At 40.1% G+C, this 19,176-nt stretch overlaps 1 protein-coding gene across 7 annotated transcripts in view; it reads left to right on the top strand.

Annotated features, from left to right (window-relative positions):
- erfl1 (Ets2 repressor factor like 1) overlaps nucleotides 1–19,176 on the top strand; it is a 64,593-nt gene that overhangs the window by 35,197 nt on the left and 10,220 nt on the right. For 6 of the 7 annotated variants that reach the window (XM_020041016.1, XM_020041017.1, XM_020041018.1 and 3 more), the window contains 4 exons: nucleotides 8,564–8,682; nucleotides 9,434–9,668; nucleotides 13,666–13,849; nucleotides 16,596–16,725. In XM_020041016.1, the coding sequence (XP_019896575.1) occupies nucleotides 8,564–8,682; nucleotides 9,434–9,668; nucleotides 13,666–13,849; nucleotides 16,596–16,725 (668 nt within the window). The remainder of the gene's footprint in view (nucleotides 1–8,563; nucleotides 8,683–9,433; nucleotides 9,669–13,665; nucleotides 13,850–16,595; nucleotides 16,726–19,176) is intronic. The other variant, XM_020041020.1, reaches the window with a different exon arrangement.

Below are 19,176 nucleotides of genomic sequence, written 5' to 3'. Positions count from 1 at the left end.
GAGGCTCCCCAAAGCTCTCCCGCGCGTCGGGAGAGTGAGCAAGGATAGAGGGAGAACGCAAAGGGGGGCAATGTGTGTATGCGTCTGTGTATGTGAGTGTGTATTTTTCACTGGCGCGGGTAGAGCCAAGCTCAAGCTTTTTCTTTGCCGCGGGACATGAAACAATGAGGCTCGAGCCGGTTTTAATAAAGCGCGCTTTCCCTCCTTTCAACTCTGGCGCGAGGCGGACGAGCCGGCAGCGTAGAACGATCGATAATTAATGACGATGAATAATTTAACCCTATCGATTGATACTTTTTCTTCCTCTTTTCCCCCCTTTTTTCTTATATCTTAAGGCCGGTGTTCTGTACGGGTGTGATAGTGATACCACATCACATGCAGCAACCTTCTCCTATTACCATCTAGTTGAGCGAATGGACCATCCTCTTCCTCATACACTGCCATTTTATACGTATTTATCATTTAGACGCAATAGGTCAGGCATTAAGTTGCATGATGATATGTAGTGAAAGTTTTGTGTTTAAACTGGATTATATTTTTGGGTTTATATTTACTTTTACAAGCTAATTTAAAGTTCTCCAACATTTCCTCTTCTTGACCTCATCCTCTCCGCAACAACTTTCTTCACGTATTTCTTCCAACATCCATCCTGGTATTACCTTGTGTGCACTATAGACCTCTCCACCTTCCAGTTTAACATTTGGACAGATAGGTCCTCTCCTCCATCCTCCTGACCACATATTCCCCCTGCCCCTCTGCCTCCTTCCTCCCTCGCTCCTATCCCCCTCTCCTTCTCTAACAAACCCATACCACAGTCCCTCTGTTCTTCCACCCTGAGGCTTGCCAGAGTGTCAGCGCTAACCAGAGAGAGGAACAGAGAAACAGCAAGAGCGGGTAGAAGGATGGGGGTTCAGTTGGGCCTTTTCAGGGTCAACCAAAAAAGAAATATGAGACAGATGTACAGATGTACAGAGTTTGTTTCATCTGTTGGGAAGAGAGTCAAAGAGGCCAGACTTATATCTCTTTTTTATTAAGACCATGGACTCTTTCCGTCTTTACACACCACTGGAAAAAATGTAGCCAGAATGCCAGTCTGTCCCCCACTATCTCTCTCTTAACGTTGTTCTACACTTAGGGCTTATTTACATTATGAGAGAGAGAATAAAATGCTAGATAGACCTGTCTTCTGGGCTTCTTTACATTATGCAAGACGTAAAAGAAGAAGATGCTTGACGCTTGATTATTTTGCTATGTAAACTTGCAGATATCGATAGCGTGATACCGATGTAGCTTTCGCCCCCACCCAGGTTTGCAAGTGTAAAAACAATTGTTTTGGCACTGTATCAAGTTTCTTTGTAGTGTGCTCGCAAATCCCTCGATTTTCCTTAGATTGACTTGTACAATCCTGCATAGTATGTCTCTAATAAATTCAAATGCAAATTATTATGTAAACTTAGATAAATCTATCTGGATATTTTCTCTTGCATAATAGGATATAAATAAGCCATTGGTTTGCATAATTTGAACACTGAACACATTAGCAACTTCTTAAAAGACAACTTTCCCAACTTGTGAGAAAACTATAAATGCCTCTTAACTGCCAAGTAACAGCGTGGACAGTGTTATTAAATAAGGTATTGATCCCCCATATGACAGAGAGAATGGTAGACTAGTGTGTGCAACAGTTAATGGCAATGGAATGAAAATTCACAAACAGGTTTAGACTGGTTAATTATTGCAATAATTAGAAAGCGTTGGACCAGCTCACCTTTTACAATATCATGCGACTTTTAAATCTGCAATGTCTATTTTAGTCATCAGGGATTTCCTTAATTCATTGTGCTGAACGTGCTCTAGCAAGTCCCTCAGATGGGTCAGGAACCTTGAGCTCCTAGCACAAGTTAATTCTGCAAATGTCCTATCAAGCAGTAAAAAAATATGCATTACAGCTTGGCCTTCCTGGTCCGTTAGAGAGTTACTGGGATGAATGAGGTTGCAACTGCAGCTAGTTTGTTCCCTCTCTAATATGTCCCCACTCTACCATGTCCCCACTGTACCACATCCCCTCTCTAACATGTCCCCTATCTACCATGTCCCCACTGTACCACATCCCCTCTCTAACATGTCCCCTATCTACCATGTCCCTTATCTACCATGTCCCCTATCTGCCATGTCTCCTCTCTACCATGTCCCCTCACTACCATGTCCCCACTGTACCACATCCCCTCTCTAACATGTCCCCTATCTACCATGTCCCTTATTTACCATGTCCCCTATCTGCCCTGTCTCCTCTCTACCATGTCCCCTCACTACCATGTCCCCACTGTACCACATCCCCTCTCTAACATGTCCCCTATCTACCATGTCCCTTATCTACCATGTCCCCTATCTGCCATGTCTCCTCTCTACCATGTCCCCTCACTACCATGTCCCCACTCTACCATGTCCCCTCACTACCACGTCCCCACTGTACCATGTCCCCTCACTACCATGTCCCCTCTCTACCATGTCTCCACTCTACCGTGTCCCCTTACTACCATGTCCCCACTGTAACATGTCCCCTCTCTACCATGTCTCCTATCTACCATGTCCCCTCTCTACGATGTTTCCACTATACCATGTCCCCTCACTACCATGTCCCCACTCTACCATGTCCCCACTGTACCATGTCCCCTATCTACCATGTCCCCTATCTACCATGTTCCCTCACTACCATGTCCCCTATCTACCATGTCTCCACTCTACCATGTCCCCTCTCTAATAGGTCCCCACTCTACCATGTCCCTACTGTTCCATGTCCCCTCTCTACCAGTTCCCCTATCTACCATGTCTCCACTATACCCTGTCTCCTATCTACCATTTATCCTAACTAACCATGTCTCCTTTCTACCATTTATCCCCACTTTACCATGTTCCCTCTATACCATGTCCCGCTCTATCATATCTCCGCTCTACCATGTCCACTCTCCACCATGTCCCCTCTTTACCATGTCTCCATTCTACCACGTCCCCTCTCTACCCTGTCTCCACTCTACCATGTCGCTTTTCTACCCTGTCCCCTGTCTCCTATCTACCATGTCCCCTCTCTATCATGTTCCCATTCTACCATGTCCCTTCTCTACCATGTCCTCTGTCTGCCATGTCTCCACTCTACCATATCCCCTCTCTATCATGTCCCCTCTCTACCATGTCCTATTCTACCATGTCTCCTATGTACCATTTCCTCCATCTACCATGTCTCCTATCTACCATTTCCTCTCTCTACCATGTTCCCTTTCTATCATGTCTCCACTCTATCATGTCCCCACTCTGCCATGTCTCCACTCTACCATGTCCCCACTCTGCCATGACTCCACTCTACCATGTCCCCACTCTGCCATGTCTCCACTCTACCATGTCCCTTCTCAAACCTGTCTCCAATCTAACATTTCTTCTCTCTACCATGTCTCCAGTCTACCATGTCCCCATTCTACCATGATTGCTCTATACCTCGTTAACAATAGACATGGCAGTATGTGTATCAGTTTAACATCATATTGTCCCTTTTCTCTTTGCACTTTAAACTTATTTTTAAGACCTGATTTCATGGACTCCACTTGAAAACAGAAAAACGCCTGTTTAAACAACACAATTCCCAACACAATTGTCTCGCCTCTCACAAACTCTCAACCATTGGACTAAAAGTCGGTTTCGGTAATGCTCAACAACCATCCCCCACCACAACGACCATCCATTGCCCTAGCCAATAGCCACTCTATGTAACTATGAATATGTTCATAACTGCCCATAGCCTTCAGTTCCCAGGTAAACGTCACTTCCCTATGTTCATAACTGCCTATAGCGACCAGTTCCAGGGTAAACGTCACTTCTCATATGTTCACACAACGTAAACGTGCTGGGATATGTTGATATTGAACGTAATAGCTTTGCCGATATGTTCATACGGAATTTAATCGCATTTCCAAAATAGTTACATATGTATGTGATTCCTGTGATGCGGCTTTGTTTCAGTGGAACAAAAGTTGTGAATATTATAACCGTATTTACCTGAGGTTCTACTGATTTGAATATGGACAAAACTAAATATTCTTGATGTATCTTCTACACGTTCAAATGTTGAATACAAACCAATGTTGATATGTTTATACTGGCCCAACCTTAGTTCCTTCAATTCTGAGTTTTGATAGTGAATACGTATTAGTGTTTAACATTTATAGATGTAGTCTGAGAAATTTTTAAACCTGCCATTTTGGGCTTGATATTTAATATGTTGTTTATTTGTGCATTTTCTATAGGAGAATCACCAGTATTCCTCAGGTAGCCATGAAATTGAAAATTAAGTTTGAAAATGACTGGTTTTGATGACATAGTGCACAAATAGACACATATAAAACAAAGTACACAATTTTGGGGGGCCCTTTGGGGTTAAACAGTGTCACTTTTACAACCAGTGGCCAAAAATCACAGACTGCGTCTTTATGGGTTACAATGAGAACCACAGGGATTCAAATGAGGGCCACAGGGATAAATAAGTTTCAATTGAAAATAGTGATGCTTTCTGGCCATTCAAGCTATAATAACTACTTTAGAAGCTTTAAGACTATTCTAACAATTAAAAGTAATTAGAGTATTTTGAAGTGTTAATTAACACAAAAACTGTATCTCTTGAACCGTTCAAGCTTGAGAGACCAAATCCTATTTTTTTTTTTCACATTTCAACTATCCCAACTAAAAACGTTTAAAAGTGTACCGTCTATGATTGTTAATTAACATAACATAACGTGCATAACCAGCATTAATTGACCCATTAACAATATCTCCTGAACCATTCATGCTTGAGAGTCCAAAACAACTTTGTTTCACATGTTTAAGCAAAACATCCTTAAAATTCCTAAACATGTATTAACTATGACAATATTAATTTGCATAATTTCTCATAATAAATGCCAAAACAGTATCTGAAAAATTTCAGAAAGACACCAAACCAACTCTTGTTCACATGTTTAGGCTATTCCATTGTAAATAGTTATTTTCTCTGATGACTAATTTGCATAATTAATTAATAATTAATAACAGTATGTCCTGAACAGTTCAAACTACTGTTCTGAATTGTTCTAGCTAGAAAGACCAATCCGTCTTTGTTTCACATGTTTAGGCTATCACAACTTCAAAATTAAACTTTTAAAGGCAAACAATTCAGCAGGCACACACCATGAACTTATGCAAATTACTTTTATAGTTTTTGTTAATTGTGAATAAAGTGACCCATCAGTTAAACAAAGTTGAATTGGGTGGCTAGCAGTTATTGGATGACTGGTCTTATTTCAGGCTACTTCCCATTTCTTTGTGCAGAAATCTTTGTGAGTATCTTTTAGTGTATGTTTGTGGGTGTGTGCACGCTTGTGTGGGTGTGTGTCCTATCTAGTCTGCATCTTCATCTTCAGTAAACAATGAACATTCTTTCAACACTGTGAGAAGTGTGTGTATTGATTCAGTTAGTATCTACGGCCTCATTGTGTGTGCTGTCGCAATCGCTATCGGTCTCTACTTGCGCTATGGTGTTTGTATGTGGAGTATGTTCTTGTGACTCTGTGTGTCTGTGTGTGTGTGTGCAATCCATTAGTCTATCTGTGTGTCAGTTTGTGTGTGTGTGTATGTGTGTGTGTGAAGAGCTGTATTCCCAGGGCTGCTAGTTATAATGTTTCTGGGGGTGATGGGGGGAACTTGAAAGCCCTGTGCTGCCCAAATCAAAACTAACAAGGAAATGATGGGGGCTCCTTTATCTCCTCTCTGGCCTGGGGGGCTGAGGGGGACGAGAGAGGGAGATCGGAGAGGGAGTGAGGTGGCGGGGGGTATTGGGGGGCGGCCTGGCTTCCTCTTTGATTTGTGAAAAATGCATTACCTCCGAAATCAAACGGAAAATTACTGCGCCGAAGCAGAACACACAGAACAGGGGAGGGAGACCAAGACCAAACTGGATGGGTTGGGAAGGTGTGTGTGAATAGAAAGGGGCTGGGGAATGGAAGGGAGGGTACACCTGTGAAGATGGCTGCCAGATGGATGGGTGCAGGTAGATGTTGAGGCCGTGTATAGGAGGAAAGAGAGGTAGACATGGTCAGATAGAGCGCCCAATATTGTATGTCCTCTGAGGGTATGGACTGGGGTTTAGGAGCCTATGGTAAATGATCGGATGATGTGCTATTGATGAACCTATGCCCATGGGGGAGTGAATGGCATTGATTTTTGCGAACATATGAAGCATATAGAATCGCAGAAGTAGAGGATTTCTATGGCTACAACAGCCACTGCGTGGTGTATTGCACTTCTAAAGACGCATACAGTACTTAGTTACTAAAGCCAGATTTTAGAGACGATTGTCTGTGTCATTTTGTTGTGGCGGAATATTTTGAATAGATAGACATTTAGAAATTTAGATGAAGTACTCTGTAAAACTTAACTTGAGTAGAATCTGGATACCTAAGTAAACTCTTCTGTGATGCTTTGAAATAATTTAATTAAATTGAAACATGTCACAGTATAAAGACTATCAACACACCAGAGCATGTTTATTTGCTGTATTACTTTTTAAACAAATGGACAAGTTTATTCCGCAAAAGGTGTAAAGTAGTATTTGCATATTTCCTGCATTCCTTTCAAATTAATGTTATGATGGTGTTTGTCAATAACAGACACACTGACGTTAAATCTCTAAGTGTTCACCAAGTAATTGCCTAAGTGAAAGTTTAAATAAACAAAACGTAGTATATACTTAAGCAATGAGGCATGGGGGGGTGTGGTATTTGGACAGTATAACACAGTGCTTAGCTTAATTAAGCAAATAAGTAAATAATAGAACAAATAAAATGGTTTGGATGGGAAAGGAATTTTTTAATCTGATAACTTAGCAGATATAGTTTTTCTCAATCTCGATTATATTTAATGTTGCACTTTAAATTATCATGTTTAAGGTGAGAACACTTGATGTGGTAAATCTGTCAGGTTTCATGGTATTATGGTGTAATGTTTACTGATCAGGACTTTCACCTATATCTGGAAATATTGGCCCCAATTTCTTTTTTCATTTTGTGTGAGGGTACCCAGAATGCACACAGTAGTTATCTAATTAAATAATTGAACAATGTATAGGGTTGTTAGAGACATGTCAGGAGAATTACTTGAGATGGACATATTGTGTGCTGAAGGATGGAAAATAGTGTGGGGTGAACAAGAAAATGTAGAGAGGAAAAAGAAGAAGGGACACAGTCACACGATGGATTTTGAAAAAGAAAGTGAGGCCTGAAAACAGAAAGATGAAGAGAGTATGAAGAGCCACAGTCCAAAGACTACAAAAAGCAAGGAGGGGATTAGAGAGATGGAGAGAAATGGGAGTGTGAGAGTGAGTGAGTGTGAGAGAAAAATGCCTGGAGTTAGTAATAATAATTTATACAAACACACCTCAATAATTCACGTACCATTTCAATGCTGGAGGGAAAATCCAAAATTCACAGAGCATAATTAAATAGAGTCAGAGAGTGGAGAGAGACGTGGAGGGAGATATATAGAGAGAGATGGAGAGACCAGCATTAAAGATACTAGTGTAGCGGCAGGGTTTCTGTTCCATTTGAGGTTTGTAAAACAACCAAGATGAAATTGTAATATCCAAACTATATCCAATCTCTTGGTGTCGGCTCACTGCCTCTTCATCCAGGCATTGACAGATGCCCATCTCTATTATTTACAGAAGCTCTTCAAATCTACAGTCGTCTTACATGCACTGTAGAATTGCAACTCTTGGTTTCTAGCAATATTGACTCATTTTATGCAAGTAGTGTGGTATAGTTAAATCATTCACAGTTAATGTTTGTACTCATAGGTTACTGTTTCCAATCAAATGGATTGGAAACAGCGTTCTGACAGAAATACGTTGCTGATCAACTGTTTGTTGAGCAATACATATGTCAGGAATTGCTTGTGAATTTATTTTGTACATTTACCTGTTGATCTTTTTAGTAGCAGGCCAACTCAGATGATCAATTCAGCTTTATTGGTTTTTCTGTATCTGGCCTCTTACTTTCATTCAGCCTTTTGTACTTTTTATCCTCATGTTATTGCAGCAATTATTTTTTAAAGACTTGTACATTTTATATGGCAGTCTTTTGTGTAAAATGTTTTATCAAAATGAATGTTATAACCGCTAAACAATTAACCAATCTGACATTAATCACAACTCCCTACTCCCACTTAATAAACAAAAGAAGCTTCTGTCACCTCATCTGGCTCCTTTCCCACATTTAAGACATTTTTAAATATATCATGAACTTCAACCATACTGTATGGATGAATGATCCCCCACATGGCGTCAGTTATTGTTCTCAGAACCTGTGGTCCATCAAACACATGATTTACAAAAGCTGTTGATAAAATGTAATGCAAGGGCCTCTAAACCATAGTGTAAAACCGTCCCTTTCTCTTGGAGGACTTCTTTCACTTCTGACTTGTTTAACTAACGTCCCTTTTTTCCCCTTTCTGTTTCCCTCTCTACCCCTGTCTCCCCCTCTCTCAGGTGTTGTGGAGGCATGGACTGTAACTGTGTCAGTGACCTGTTGCTCACCCCCCCTGTCCCTGCCCTCTGGACACCAGGTGAGGCAAGCAGGATGGGGGCACTTTTTTGCGGAAGCCGGGGTACGTGGTTTGGGGAGATGGGGATTTATGTGTGTTGTGGAGGAACATTTGATGGACTTTTGGGAATGCTGTTAAACGTTAAGGGGAGTTGTACAAAGTCATTGTTGCTGTGCAATGTTTGCTGTTAGCTCTTATCACATACTGGAATTAAAAAGGCAACAACAAATCATAAACCAAATATGCAAAACTGTATTAAAACAAATAAATGCTTTATTCATGCAGTTAACCTTTACATACCGTTTGGTAGTACCTGTAGTTCTTTGCAGACCTTTACTCATGCAACTGCTTAGTACGTAAGGCCTTGATAGTTAGTTTTCCAATAGTCAACATACACTCTCCAATATTTAAAATATAATTTGTTAAATCTGAATGACAAAAACCTACAGCACCTCACAAATTGGTGAACAAAGTTTCATATTTCTTTACATATTCTGTGAATAATATTTAACCAGATTCATTGTTAACAACTGATGAGTCATTTAGTTCTATACAAGTAGTAGGCACAATGTAAGTATTGTAAAAATGTAAGCAACGACAGAGTGCTACAGTCTGTGATCTGCTTGTCAGTCCAAGCTTGAGGGCACTGCTGGTACCAAAGAGCAACATAGCTTTAGGTGCACTATGATATTAAACATAGCCTCTCTTAACAGAATCACTCCATCATTCATTCAGCCCCTTTGGCCAGCAGTGACCATTCACAAACCAATAGGCCTCAATCTCATTCTCGAACTCTCCTGTTCCTCCTCCCCAGGCATTGCCTTCCCAGACTGGGCCTACAAACCTGAGTCAAGCCCCGGCTCCAGACAGATCCAGCTATGGCACTTCATTCTGGAGCTGCTGCAGAAGGAGGAGTATCAGGGTGTGATAGCTTGGCAGGGGGACTACGGGGAGTTTGTCATCAAGGACCCCGACGAGGTGGCCAGGCTGTGGGGCATACGGAAATGCAAACCCCACATGAATTACGACAAGTTGAGCAGGGCACTAAGGTAGAAACAGTGTGTGTATGTGTTGAAAATGTACTCCCAAATGAAAAATGTAAACAATAAGCCTTCATATAAAAAGTTAAATGTGAATTTCTGAAAAAGAATATCAAATTGCATCTTCCTTCTCGGAAATACTAGTCTCAAAACAGTGTGCGCTGTGTACTTATGTGATTTTGGCTAAAGTCCTACTGCTACACTCCATTTTATTGAATTTAGCCTGCACCCCACCGCTATGTGTCGTTTACTTATGCAAATGACAATACACGCACACGCACACACACCCTGTGTTAACTCTCTCCATGGTTTCCCCTGCCCTCTTGTTAATGGGGGCTGTCGTTGGGGTCTAATTGTTATGAATTGGCTGGGGCCATAATTAGCCTTCTTGATTAGCCCTGCTTAATTGCTCAATTAAGGGCCACGGCACAATTGCCACACAAAGCAAAGGCGTACAAATGACTGCTTGGACCCTAATTGTTTGTGGTGGATACATAGACTGTTAAAAGAAGATTGACAACAACCATGTTCTTTTTTTAAAATCCAACATTTTGACTCGATGTGTAAATGTTTTGCTCATACCTGTAAAGTAAACCTCCTGCAGTCCTCTCCCAGTGGTGAAAAGCACTGAATCCTTTGATTTTGTGTAGAGCCTGTGGTCTAGCGTAGCGCACGGGACTCATACATGTACACATGTACCACTAGACATCAGAGCTCAATCCCCAACTCCTCCCTCCTCTGTTTACACCCTCTAATTCAACCTGTCTGCATGAAGCAAAAATCCAGTGAAAAGTACAGTATGTATGTACAGTGGCTCGCAAAAGTATTCACCACCTTGGATCTTTCCACATTTTGTGTTAGAACATTCAATCAAAATTGATTTAATTAGGTCAATACTTTTATTTTCTGTTTTAAATTTCAAATGAATTTAGAACTATCTGCAGATTTCATTTTTCACTTTGACATTATGGACAATTTTGTGTTGATCATTAGCAAAACTCTTTTCATCATAATAAAATGTGGACAAGTCCATTGTGGGTGAAAACTTTTCAGAGCCACTGTGAAGTGAGTGGAACTTCCTGGCAAAATCCATCATTGTACATATGAATTTCTTTTATAAATGAGATAAATGAGAAAACCGAGCATTTCTCTCTTCAATTACATGTATCTGCAAACCAAGCGCAATAGATAAATATTAAAATAATTGTTGGACAAACACATTAGAAGACAATTGTCACAATAATCAGACAACATACATATAGCATTGATGTGCATGAAACATATCTACTACAACACCCACTTATAAGATAATAAAATATTACCTACCTTGATGTTATGTCAACTATCCACCCAAATGAAATACTTTCAGGTATTCCATGATTTGGGATAACAATCTAACACTGCAGTTAATTGCCAGCAATCATCATTTGTCACATATGCAAATTAATTATATAATCATGACACTTTTAAGGAGTCAGACATGTGAGGCAAACATATAAGGAGGCTGTAACTCCATCGTATGACCTACAATGGCTATCAAAAGCTACACACCCTGATTGAAAATGCAGCTTTTGTTGGTGTAAAGACTGAAATGAAGACATGTCATGTCAGATCTTTTTCCATCTTCATTAAACATATTGTTATCAAAAAATATTTAACTTAGATTTCAAATTGAACTAAATTTAAATAAAAGAATGTACAGGCTATACTAAAAACACCTCAGCATCTTATTATTGACATATTAGATGCAACTTTACTTTTAATTAATTAAGAATTTCTGAGGCTAACCATGGACATTTCTGTGGACAGCTCTAACCAGAGAGTAGTCTTGCATTAACATATGACCACCTACTCCAACTATGTTAGTATTGGTGACAGTGCCTTCTGTGCTAGTGGAAAGCCTGTTTTTGACTCTATTATCCCAGATTTTGGATTTAAAATCAAACAATTACTATCCGGTTAAATTATAAATGTTCTGCTTTTATTGTTTGGTATTTGTGTACATATCTTTTTCTACATATATAATGCATGATTTTCGATTAAGCACAATTTCAGGGTAACATTTGGTTTGACAGTTTTTTGATGTTACTAAGGTCTGTCTCATCACAATATCTGGGCAGACATGTCAGTCTCTTATCTTGATTTCTGTCAAGATGAGGACCAAAAGAGGTGTCAATGGAATTAAAAGACATAATTACAAGGAGGAAAAAATTTATCCAAACATAGGCTTACCACAAACTAAAGTTTGGAACATCATTAAAAATAAAGAAAAGCACAGGGGATCTCCAGGATGTAGGTTGGATGTGTCAGCCACTACCACCTGCTGAAGACTTCACTTGTAGAACTACAATGGCTACGCTGTGAGTTTAAAACCACTAGTTAGTTTCAAAAACAGTATGGCCAGGTTACAGTACCTAAAAGTGTGTGCAAAGTTCTTGAAAAGGGTATTGTGGACAGATGAAACAAAGATGAACATTTACTAAGAGAAAAGTGTAGAGTAAAAGTGCAAATGTATCTAAATTCAATTGGACGGTACTTCATCATACTGCAAGACAATGACTCCAAACATACAGCCATAGCAAATAGGGCATTTATCAGGGCCAGAAGAAAGTTATTTATTTACCAAGTCAATCACAAGGTTTACATTTAGTTGAACTTGCTTTTGATTTTCTGAAGATTAGACTAAAGGCAAAAAGACCTCAATATAACAATATAAGATGGCCACAGTAAATACTTAACAGTCTACCTAGTATCTGGTGGGGTCAGTGGATCGCCAGTGGTGTAAATCCTTAATACAAGTGCTTATTTTGGATGTTATATTAATGTGTCCATTTACATTTGTTGGTGACCAACTAATATGTACCCTAAAATAAAAGGAACGGATCTATACCTAAATCTTTGGAATTTAAACATTTTCAGTGTAGTGTCAAACAAACAACAAATTCTTCACTTTCTTGATACCTATGAAGCGCACTTTCTTTTCTATAGCCGACAAGCTGTACGTGGCAAACAGCATATACCTCCTGCTTTGGAAACCTAGGCCCACGGGGTTAATAGTGTAGGGCATCTAAGTTGCAACAAAGCATTCTGGTATTATTATAAAGAGGTATCTCCCAAATCATTTATAGTGAGTTAAAGCCACTATAAACCGTATTGAATTCAAAACACTAGTTTAAAATTAGAACCCCATATCTAAATGCCACTTTTAAGTTTTAAAAGTGATATACGTTTCAATGTTTCACAGTGAAAGAGAAAATGTTGATTGGCAGGTGGAATGAGGTTGTATAATAATAATACTTTTTTTACATTAAGTCTTGTAAATTAACATTATCTTTTCTTTATTCATTTTTTAAAACCACCCCACCCTGTCTCTATGTGGAATGTCAACTCTCTCACCTGGAACATATGGCACCATGTAGTAAATGACAGTGTAGGATTCCAAAGCCTTCGTGACACCTCAGGAGGCGGCACAGGAAACGAGCTCTATAGGGTTGGCATCTCCCAGTGGGAGTGAGTGACACCTTAGGATGTTTCCATAGTGACTCTACTCACACAGTAGTCCCACCCTCAAAAAGGCATTTCAGTTGCGAAAGATGCCGGAAGCACAAACACTGACAGCACAGCTGATGTGTGTATAGATATTGTTATAAATGTAATATTTACATCCATAATACAGTTATTAATATGATAGCGATGTACAACAAGTTGGATCAGGTCCTGGAGGGAGGTCGTATATATTCTGGTTTTGCTTTTGCCTTTTAGTCAGGGAGTTATTTAGCTCTGGCTGGCAAGGCATGTTGAGAGTCTATCAAAACATGAATTGTGAGATGACAGATAGAAGCAAACCCAGCAGGAGTTAAGTCCTGAAGGACTGCAGTTGTTTTCTAATGCTGTTTTAGGGGGCGAATGATTGTGCTCAGTATAGTTATTTGGTACTAACTACTTTTCCTGAAACATATCCATTAAACCTCTTTTCCTTCCCTCCCCTCCAATTTCCCACACCTAGGTACTACTACAACAAACGCATTTTGCACAAAACCAAAGGGAAGCGTTTCACCTACAAGTTTAACTTCAGTAAGGTGGTGCTGGTGAACTATCCCCTGCTGGACATGGCCAGTTCCCCCTTCCTGCTCCAGAACCACTTCAATGGGGGCTCGGCTGCTCCTGACTGCAGCCCTGTCACACCTGAGGTACGGATGGAGGGATGGAGGGATGGAGGGAGGGGAGGAGAGAGGAATGGAAGATGAGAAAGGGAAGACAAGAAATTACAAGTATATGGTATCGATTTTTTACAACCGTTATCTCAGTGTCTAAAGGACATTGTTGTGTTTTCACTCACCAAAATTAAGGGAAACATTGGATTGAAAATCATCAGGTTCTGAATAAAGGAGAACTATTATTCTCCACGACAATGACTTTGGAAAGGAACAAAAATGAGAGGAAATGAAAGGGAGAGATGGAAATGCTGGTTGCCACATCTTGATTGTTTACGGTGGGGGTTGTACACTGTTGGTAATGGTTTACCAAAATTATATACAACAAATAATTGAAATATTGAGGTATATTATATTCTCAGAATATTGGGAAATTATACATATCTAGATCCTTGAGATCCTTAGTCAGCACAATGGACTGCCTCCTTGAACCACAGGTCAATTCACATTTCTAACTATTTATTTGGGGATTTTGAAGTGTGCTTGGGGTTATTGTCTTGCTGGAAGATCCATAAGCAACTGTGTCAGTCTCCTGTCGAAGGCAAACAGGTTTTGGGCTAAAATATCCTTTCATGATGCAGTTGACCTTAACAAGGGTCCTAGGTCTAGTGGAATAAAAATAGCCCTGTAACATCAGAGATCCAACACCATATTCTACAACAGGTATGGTTTTCTTTTTACTCATGTATTCTTCCCCCAATCTGTGTCATCCCCCCAATCTGGGGTTTCAACTAAGCTAGCATACAGATTTTGTAAACATGCACATACCATTCAGCAATTTATTTTGAATTTTCGGACCAATGTTGAATTTCCCTGAAATTGGTCTGAACTGTATGGTGTAAAAAAACAGTTGTAGAACAGATATGTAACATAGCGAAATACGAAGAAAAAAAAACTTCACCATTTCTACAGGACATTTACTTACTGTAGGTTACGTTTTGATGGATAGTGAAGCATGTGTGTGAATCAAGATTCTCACAATCCAGAGACTCTACAGAGTCTGAATAATGTATGTATTGGTTTGTAGCTCCAACCATTAGGTCCCAGTTTTTGTTTTGGTGTTAAGACAAGTCGGAGAAAAGACAAGAGTGACCCTGAACAAATGAAAATGTGGAAGTCAGAGCCAAAACTGTAATATGTTTCCTAGACAATGTTCTTTCACAATATTTCATTTACTTGTCAAACTGTTGGGTTTCTGTGACTTTTGTCCTTTACAGAACCTTTTACTCTGATCAAACACAGCATTCCACAAGCCCTCTGTAAAGAAATACATGAAATCATTATACTAACAGATTTGCACAAGTCAGATTGACACAGTGAAGTCTTTACATCAAATACACTCACATTTATTTGTAACAGAACAGAGGATATCACATCGCCTCGCAGATGAGAACCTTGACTTCTGGGAGCTAAACAACTTCAACACTTGCGTTGGATTGCAAATATTATTTGCCCAGAGTCATCTTGACCTTTCTACAGAGATACATAATTTTTCACAACCAGAGGCATAATAGAAAGAATAACAATTGCCTAGAAGTAATAATCTGTGTACAGGGTATATATTTAACATTTCTAATTAATCAATGTGTTTGATAACACACAAAGGACTGTTAGGGTTTAACTTCCTCATTTACTTTTTAGATAAAAACTTATATTAATATATATTTTTTGATTGTTAACAAATGCAAAACAGTGATACTGCAGTACCAGTGGAAATGTATCATCATTTATTTTTTGGGATGAGCGGTTTTTCAAAAGCAATAGAGTTCACTCTAAATAACTAGTGTAGTATTTGCCTGTCCTGAAGGATAGTGAAAGAGAGTGACAAGGGGAACGTGGAGAGGTGGTTTTAACGTGTCCTTAAAACAAAAGAAGACGTTATCCCCTTTCTCACATCCCGTCTGGGACGGCCTATCCATCTGACATCGATTGGAAAATGAAAGAACCAAAAGACAAGTAGATACGTCAGTTCAGATCAATGCACAGTCATTAATGCAGGTTTGGCTAAGCAATCCTGATCATGCAGCTTGGAAGTACAGTCTTGCCTTTCAAACTTGGAGCTGAGGGGTGACAGGAATGATTGATCCCTGTTCTTCCCCCCTCACTATCTGTCTTCCTCCACTCTTTGTGACTTAACCATTTCGTTTGTTTGGCCTCTCTCTTCCCTGTTATAAAGCTCCCCTACACACATGCACACACACACACATTTATGCATTGGTGAACACACACATGCACACACTCACGGCTACACTCTTCCTCTCTCTCACCTCACAGATCTTTGTTGTGTTTACGCTCTCACTTCCATCAGTGCCGTCTCTTCTGTCACTTCACTCTTTCCTCCTCAAAGAGCTCGCAGTCCCCCCCTCTCTCGTCATTTATCCTTTGTGCCCACATTCTTAATCGCTGGCCTCCATTTGACTCTGTGCTTCTCTTGGCTTTAAGTCCTTGAGCCTCTGTGTCCTCCTACCTTCTCTCATTCTCGTCTGCTCTTTTGTCTTAATTCTCCTTTACACTTCACTCAGTCCCCTGGCTCTTCTTTTTTTATCCTGTCCTTGCTGTGACTGTAATTGTATTTTGCATTTAAAGAGAAGGTTGGAGATCCTATCTACAAGTCAAATACATTTGTATTTTCTGGTCAAATGAAATTCTATTGTCAATAACTTTAACAGCAGATTGTAATTGTAATTTTTTATTTCTCTGCAACTCTCCCTCTCTCTCTCAGGCTATACAGTCACTGTTTCCTCGTTTACCAGAATCAGGGAGAGGGACCTCACTGTTTGACAGAGGGGCAACGGCCCCCGGACCAGAGGGAGAAAAACTGAGACTTGACACCTTCCCCTTCCTCAGCTCAGGTGAGAGAGAGGAGCAGGCTGACTAGTAAAACAAGGGCAAAAATAATGCAGAAAAACAGGAAGTGTCAATAAAGACTGGAAAATAAAAAAGAAGATAAAGAAATGATTGAAAGTGGAGATTGTTGAGTAGTGGGAGTGAGGAAATATGGAAAGGATATGAGGAACGAGAAAAGTTCTCCAATGAACTCCATGTTTACTTGCGGTTAATTACAAAGGATCTATCAATCTCTCTATCTACCTGTCTGTCTGTCTGTCTGTCTATCTATCTACCTGTCTGTCTATCTCTCTCTCTATCCATCTCTATATATTTATCTATCTATTTATCTATCTGTCTGTCTGTCTGTCTATCTCTCTCTCTCTCTCTCTCTCTCTCTCTCTCTCTCTCTATCTATCTATCTATCTATCTATATATCTATCCACCTGTCTATCTATCTATCTGTCTATCTACGTACAGTACCATTGATCCATTGTTCTGCAGCCCCCCGTCATGGCCTCAGCACCTTTTTGGGAGATTTCGAAATTCATTTTCAGAATTTGACCGTGACCAATTTGTGCGTGTAGTTTGTCTGTTTCTCGATGATGCACATATCACTTGAGCCGATGAACGCACATCATCTGTCCATTAGTCAGGTTAACAGGAGTCGTGGTACTGATTTGTTATCGTGGTACGCCTCAATACCGCTAGTGGGCGCACTTCATACATATCTGTTGCATACCGACTCATGCTCTCTCATTGTCAGCAGCCCCTGATCAAATCCTTTTCCTGCAGCCATGTGCAGTACTGCTACAACTGTGTCATGTTGGATGGGTTTTCTTCCATGCACGATCCGCTTCAAGTTCCCCACATTATTTAGATAGGATTTAAATCTGGGCATCTCCATAGCTTGGCTTGTCCTGTTGCGAGATATTCAGTTTAGCTTTATGACAGATGGCCTCACATTCTCCTCAAAAATTATTTGGAACAATCTTGAATTGACTTAATGATAGAAAGCTGGTCAGTCCCTGAGGCAGCAAAGCAGCCCCAAACTATAATGCCACCGCCTCCATGATTTATGATTGGTATGAGGTACTTCTGTTCAAAGGCAGAGTTTTGTTTTTGCCAAGCATGGTGTCGGGTGTTATAGCCAAATAAATCTACCTTCAACTAACCTGACCAGAGCACATCTTTCCTATAGTTTTGGTCTTGAAAACGAAAGTTGTGTCTTGAAACTATTTTTGATAGCAGACTTTTTCCATCCTGACGTCCCATGTAACAGGCCAAGTTTTGTTCATTTCTGACAGTTGACTCATGCACTTTGACATAGATTTTGGCAAGAGAGGCCTGTAGATTCCTTGATGTTACCCTGGGGTTCTTAGAGACTTCTGTGAGCATTGGTCAACTCTTGGGCTAGATTTGGTGGGACAGCCTGTCCTATGTAGATTGCCAGTGGACTGGACATATCTCCATTTGTAGATGTCTGTCAGACAGTGGAATTATGTTCTTTTAATTGTTTGGAAATGCGTGGCTTTATAACCCCTCCAAGACTTATGGGCATGAATGAGGCTTTTCATCTTGGCATGATATGTGGGCCCGACCAGTTTCTAATCATTATGGAAGGCTGGACCCTCCATAATCACTAATGATTTTCTAATCTTTTGCATCTGTTTTGATTCACATTTTAGGCATTTTATGTGATGGTGAATTAAGGGATTATTTTATTTGCATAAATGTTTTCATTATTGGGTGGAATAAATGTGTTTGGAATTTAGTTTAGATTTCCATGCTTCCATATATGTAAAAAAGCAAAAAGAAAATTTTCCAGCACCCATGAATATATGTGAAACAAATCTCTCAAACATGAGAGAAGCCACCCTCCCTTAATCCTGACCGGTATCCAAGTCCTGCTACAACAAAGCATCCCCAGGTTCTTGGCGTTCAGGCCTACTACTTTAGGCCTATCAGACCAGGAATAATTTTTCCTAACCTTTATCGTGCTCTCAGTGTCCTTCAGGGGGAATGTCATGCCTTTTACATGGGAGTGGCTAAGACTTAATTGATGGAGGGATGCAGAGATGATTCTCCTTCTGACAAGTTCTCCCATTTCTGCATAGAAACTCTGAAGCTCTGTTAGAGTCGCCTGACCAAAGCCCTTCTGGCCCAGTCACTAAGTTTGGTCAGATGGCAAGCTCTAAGAAAAATCTTGGTGTTTCCAAACCTCTTCCATTTAACAATGATGTAGCACATTGTGCCCCTGAGGAATTTCTATTATTTAGCTTTTTAAAAAACCTTTCCAAGACCCATGCTTCGACACAATTCTATCTCTGAGGTCTACAGTGGGTTCATACAGTGGGTTCATACAGTGGGTTCATACAGTGGGTTCATACAGTGGGTTCATACAGTGGGTTCATACAGTGGACTTCAGGTTTTAAATGTTTTGCTCTGACATGCATTGTGAGGTGTGTGCCTTTCTG

The sequence above is a fragment of the Esox lucius genome, chromosome 20 (assembly GCF_011004845.1).
Source record: "Esox lucius isolate fEsoLuc1 chromosome 20, fEsoLuc1.pri, whole genome shotgun sequence".
In the NCBI taxonomy this organism is placed as follows: domain Eukaryota; kingdom Metazoa; phylum Chordata; class Actinopteri; order Esociformes; family Esocidae; genus Esox; species Esox lucius.
Note: the sequence above shows the minus strand (reverse complement) of the source record. Positions and strands in the feature narration are given on the sequence as shown.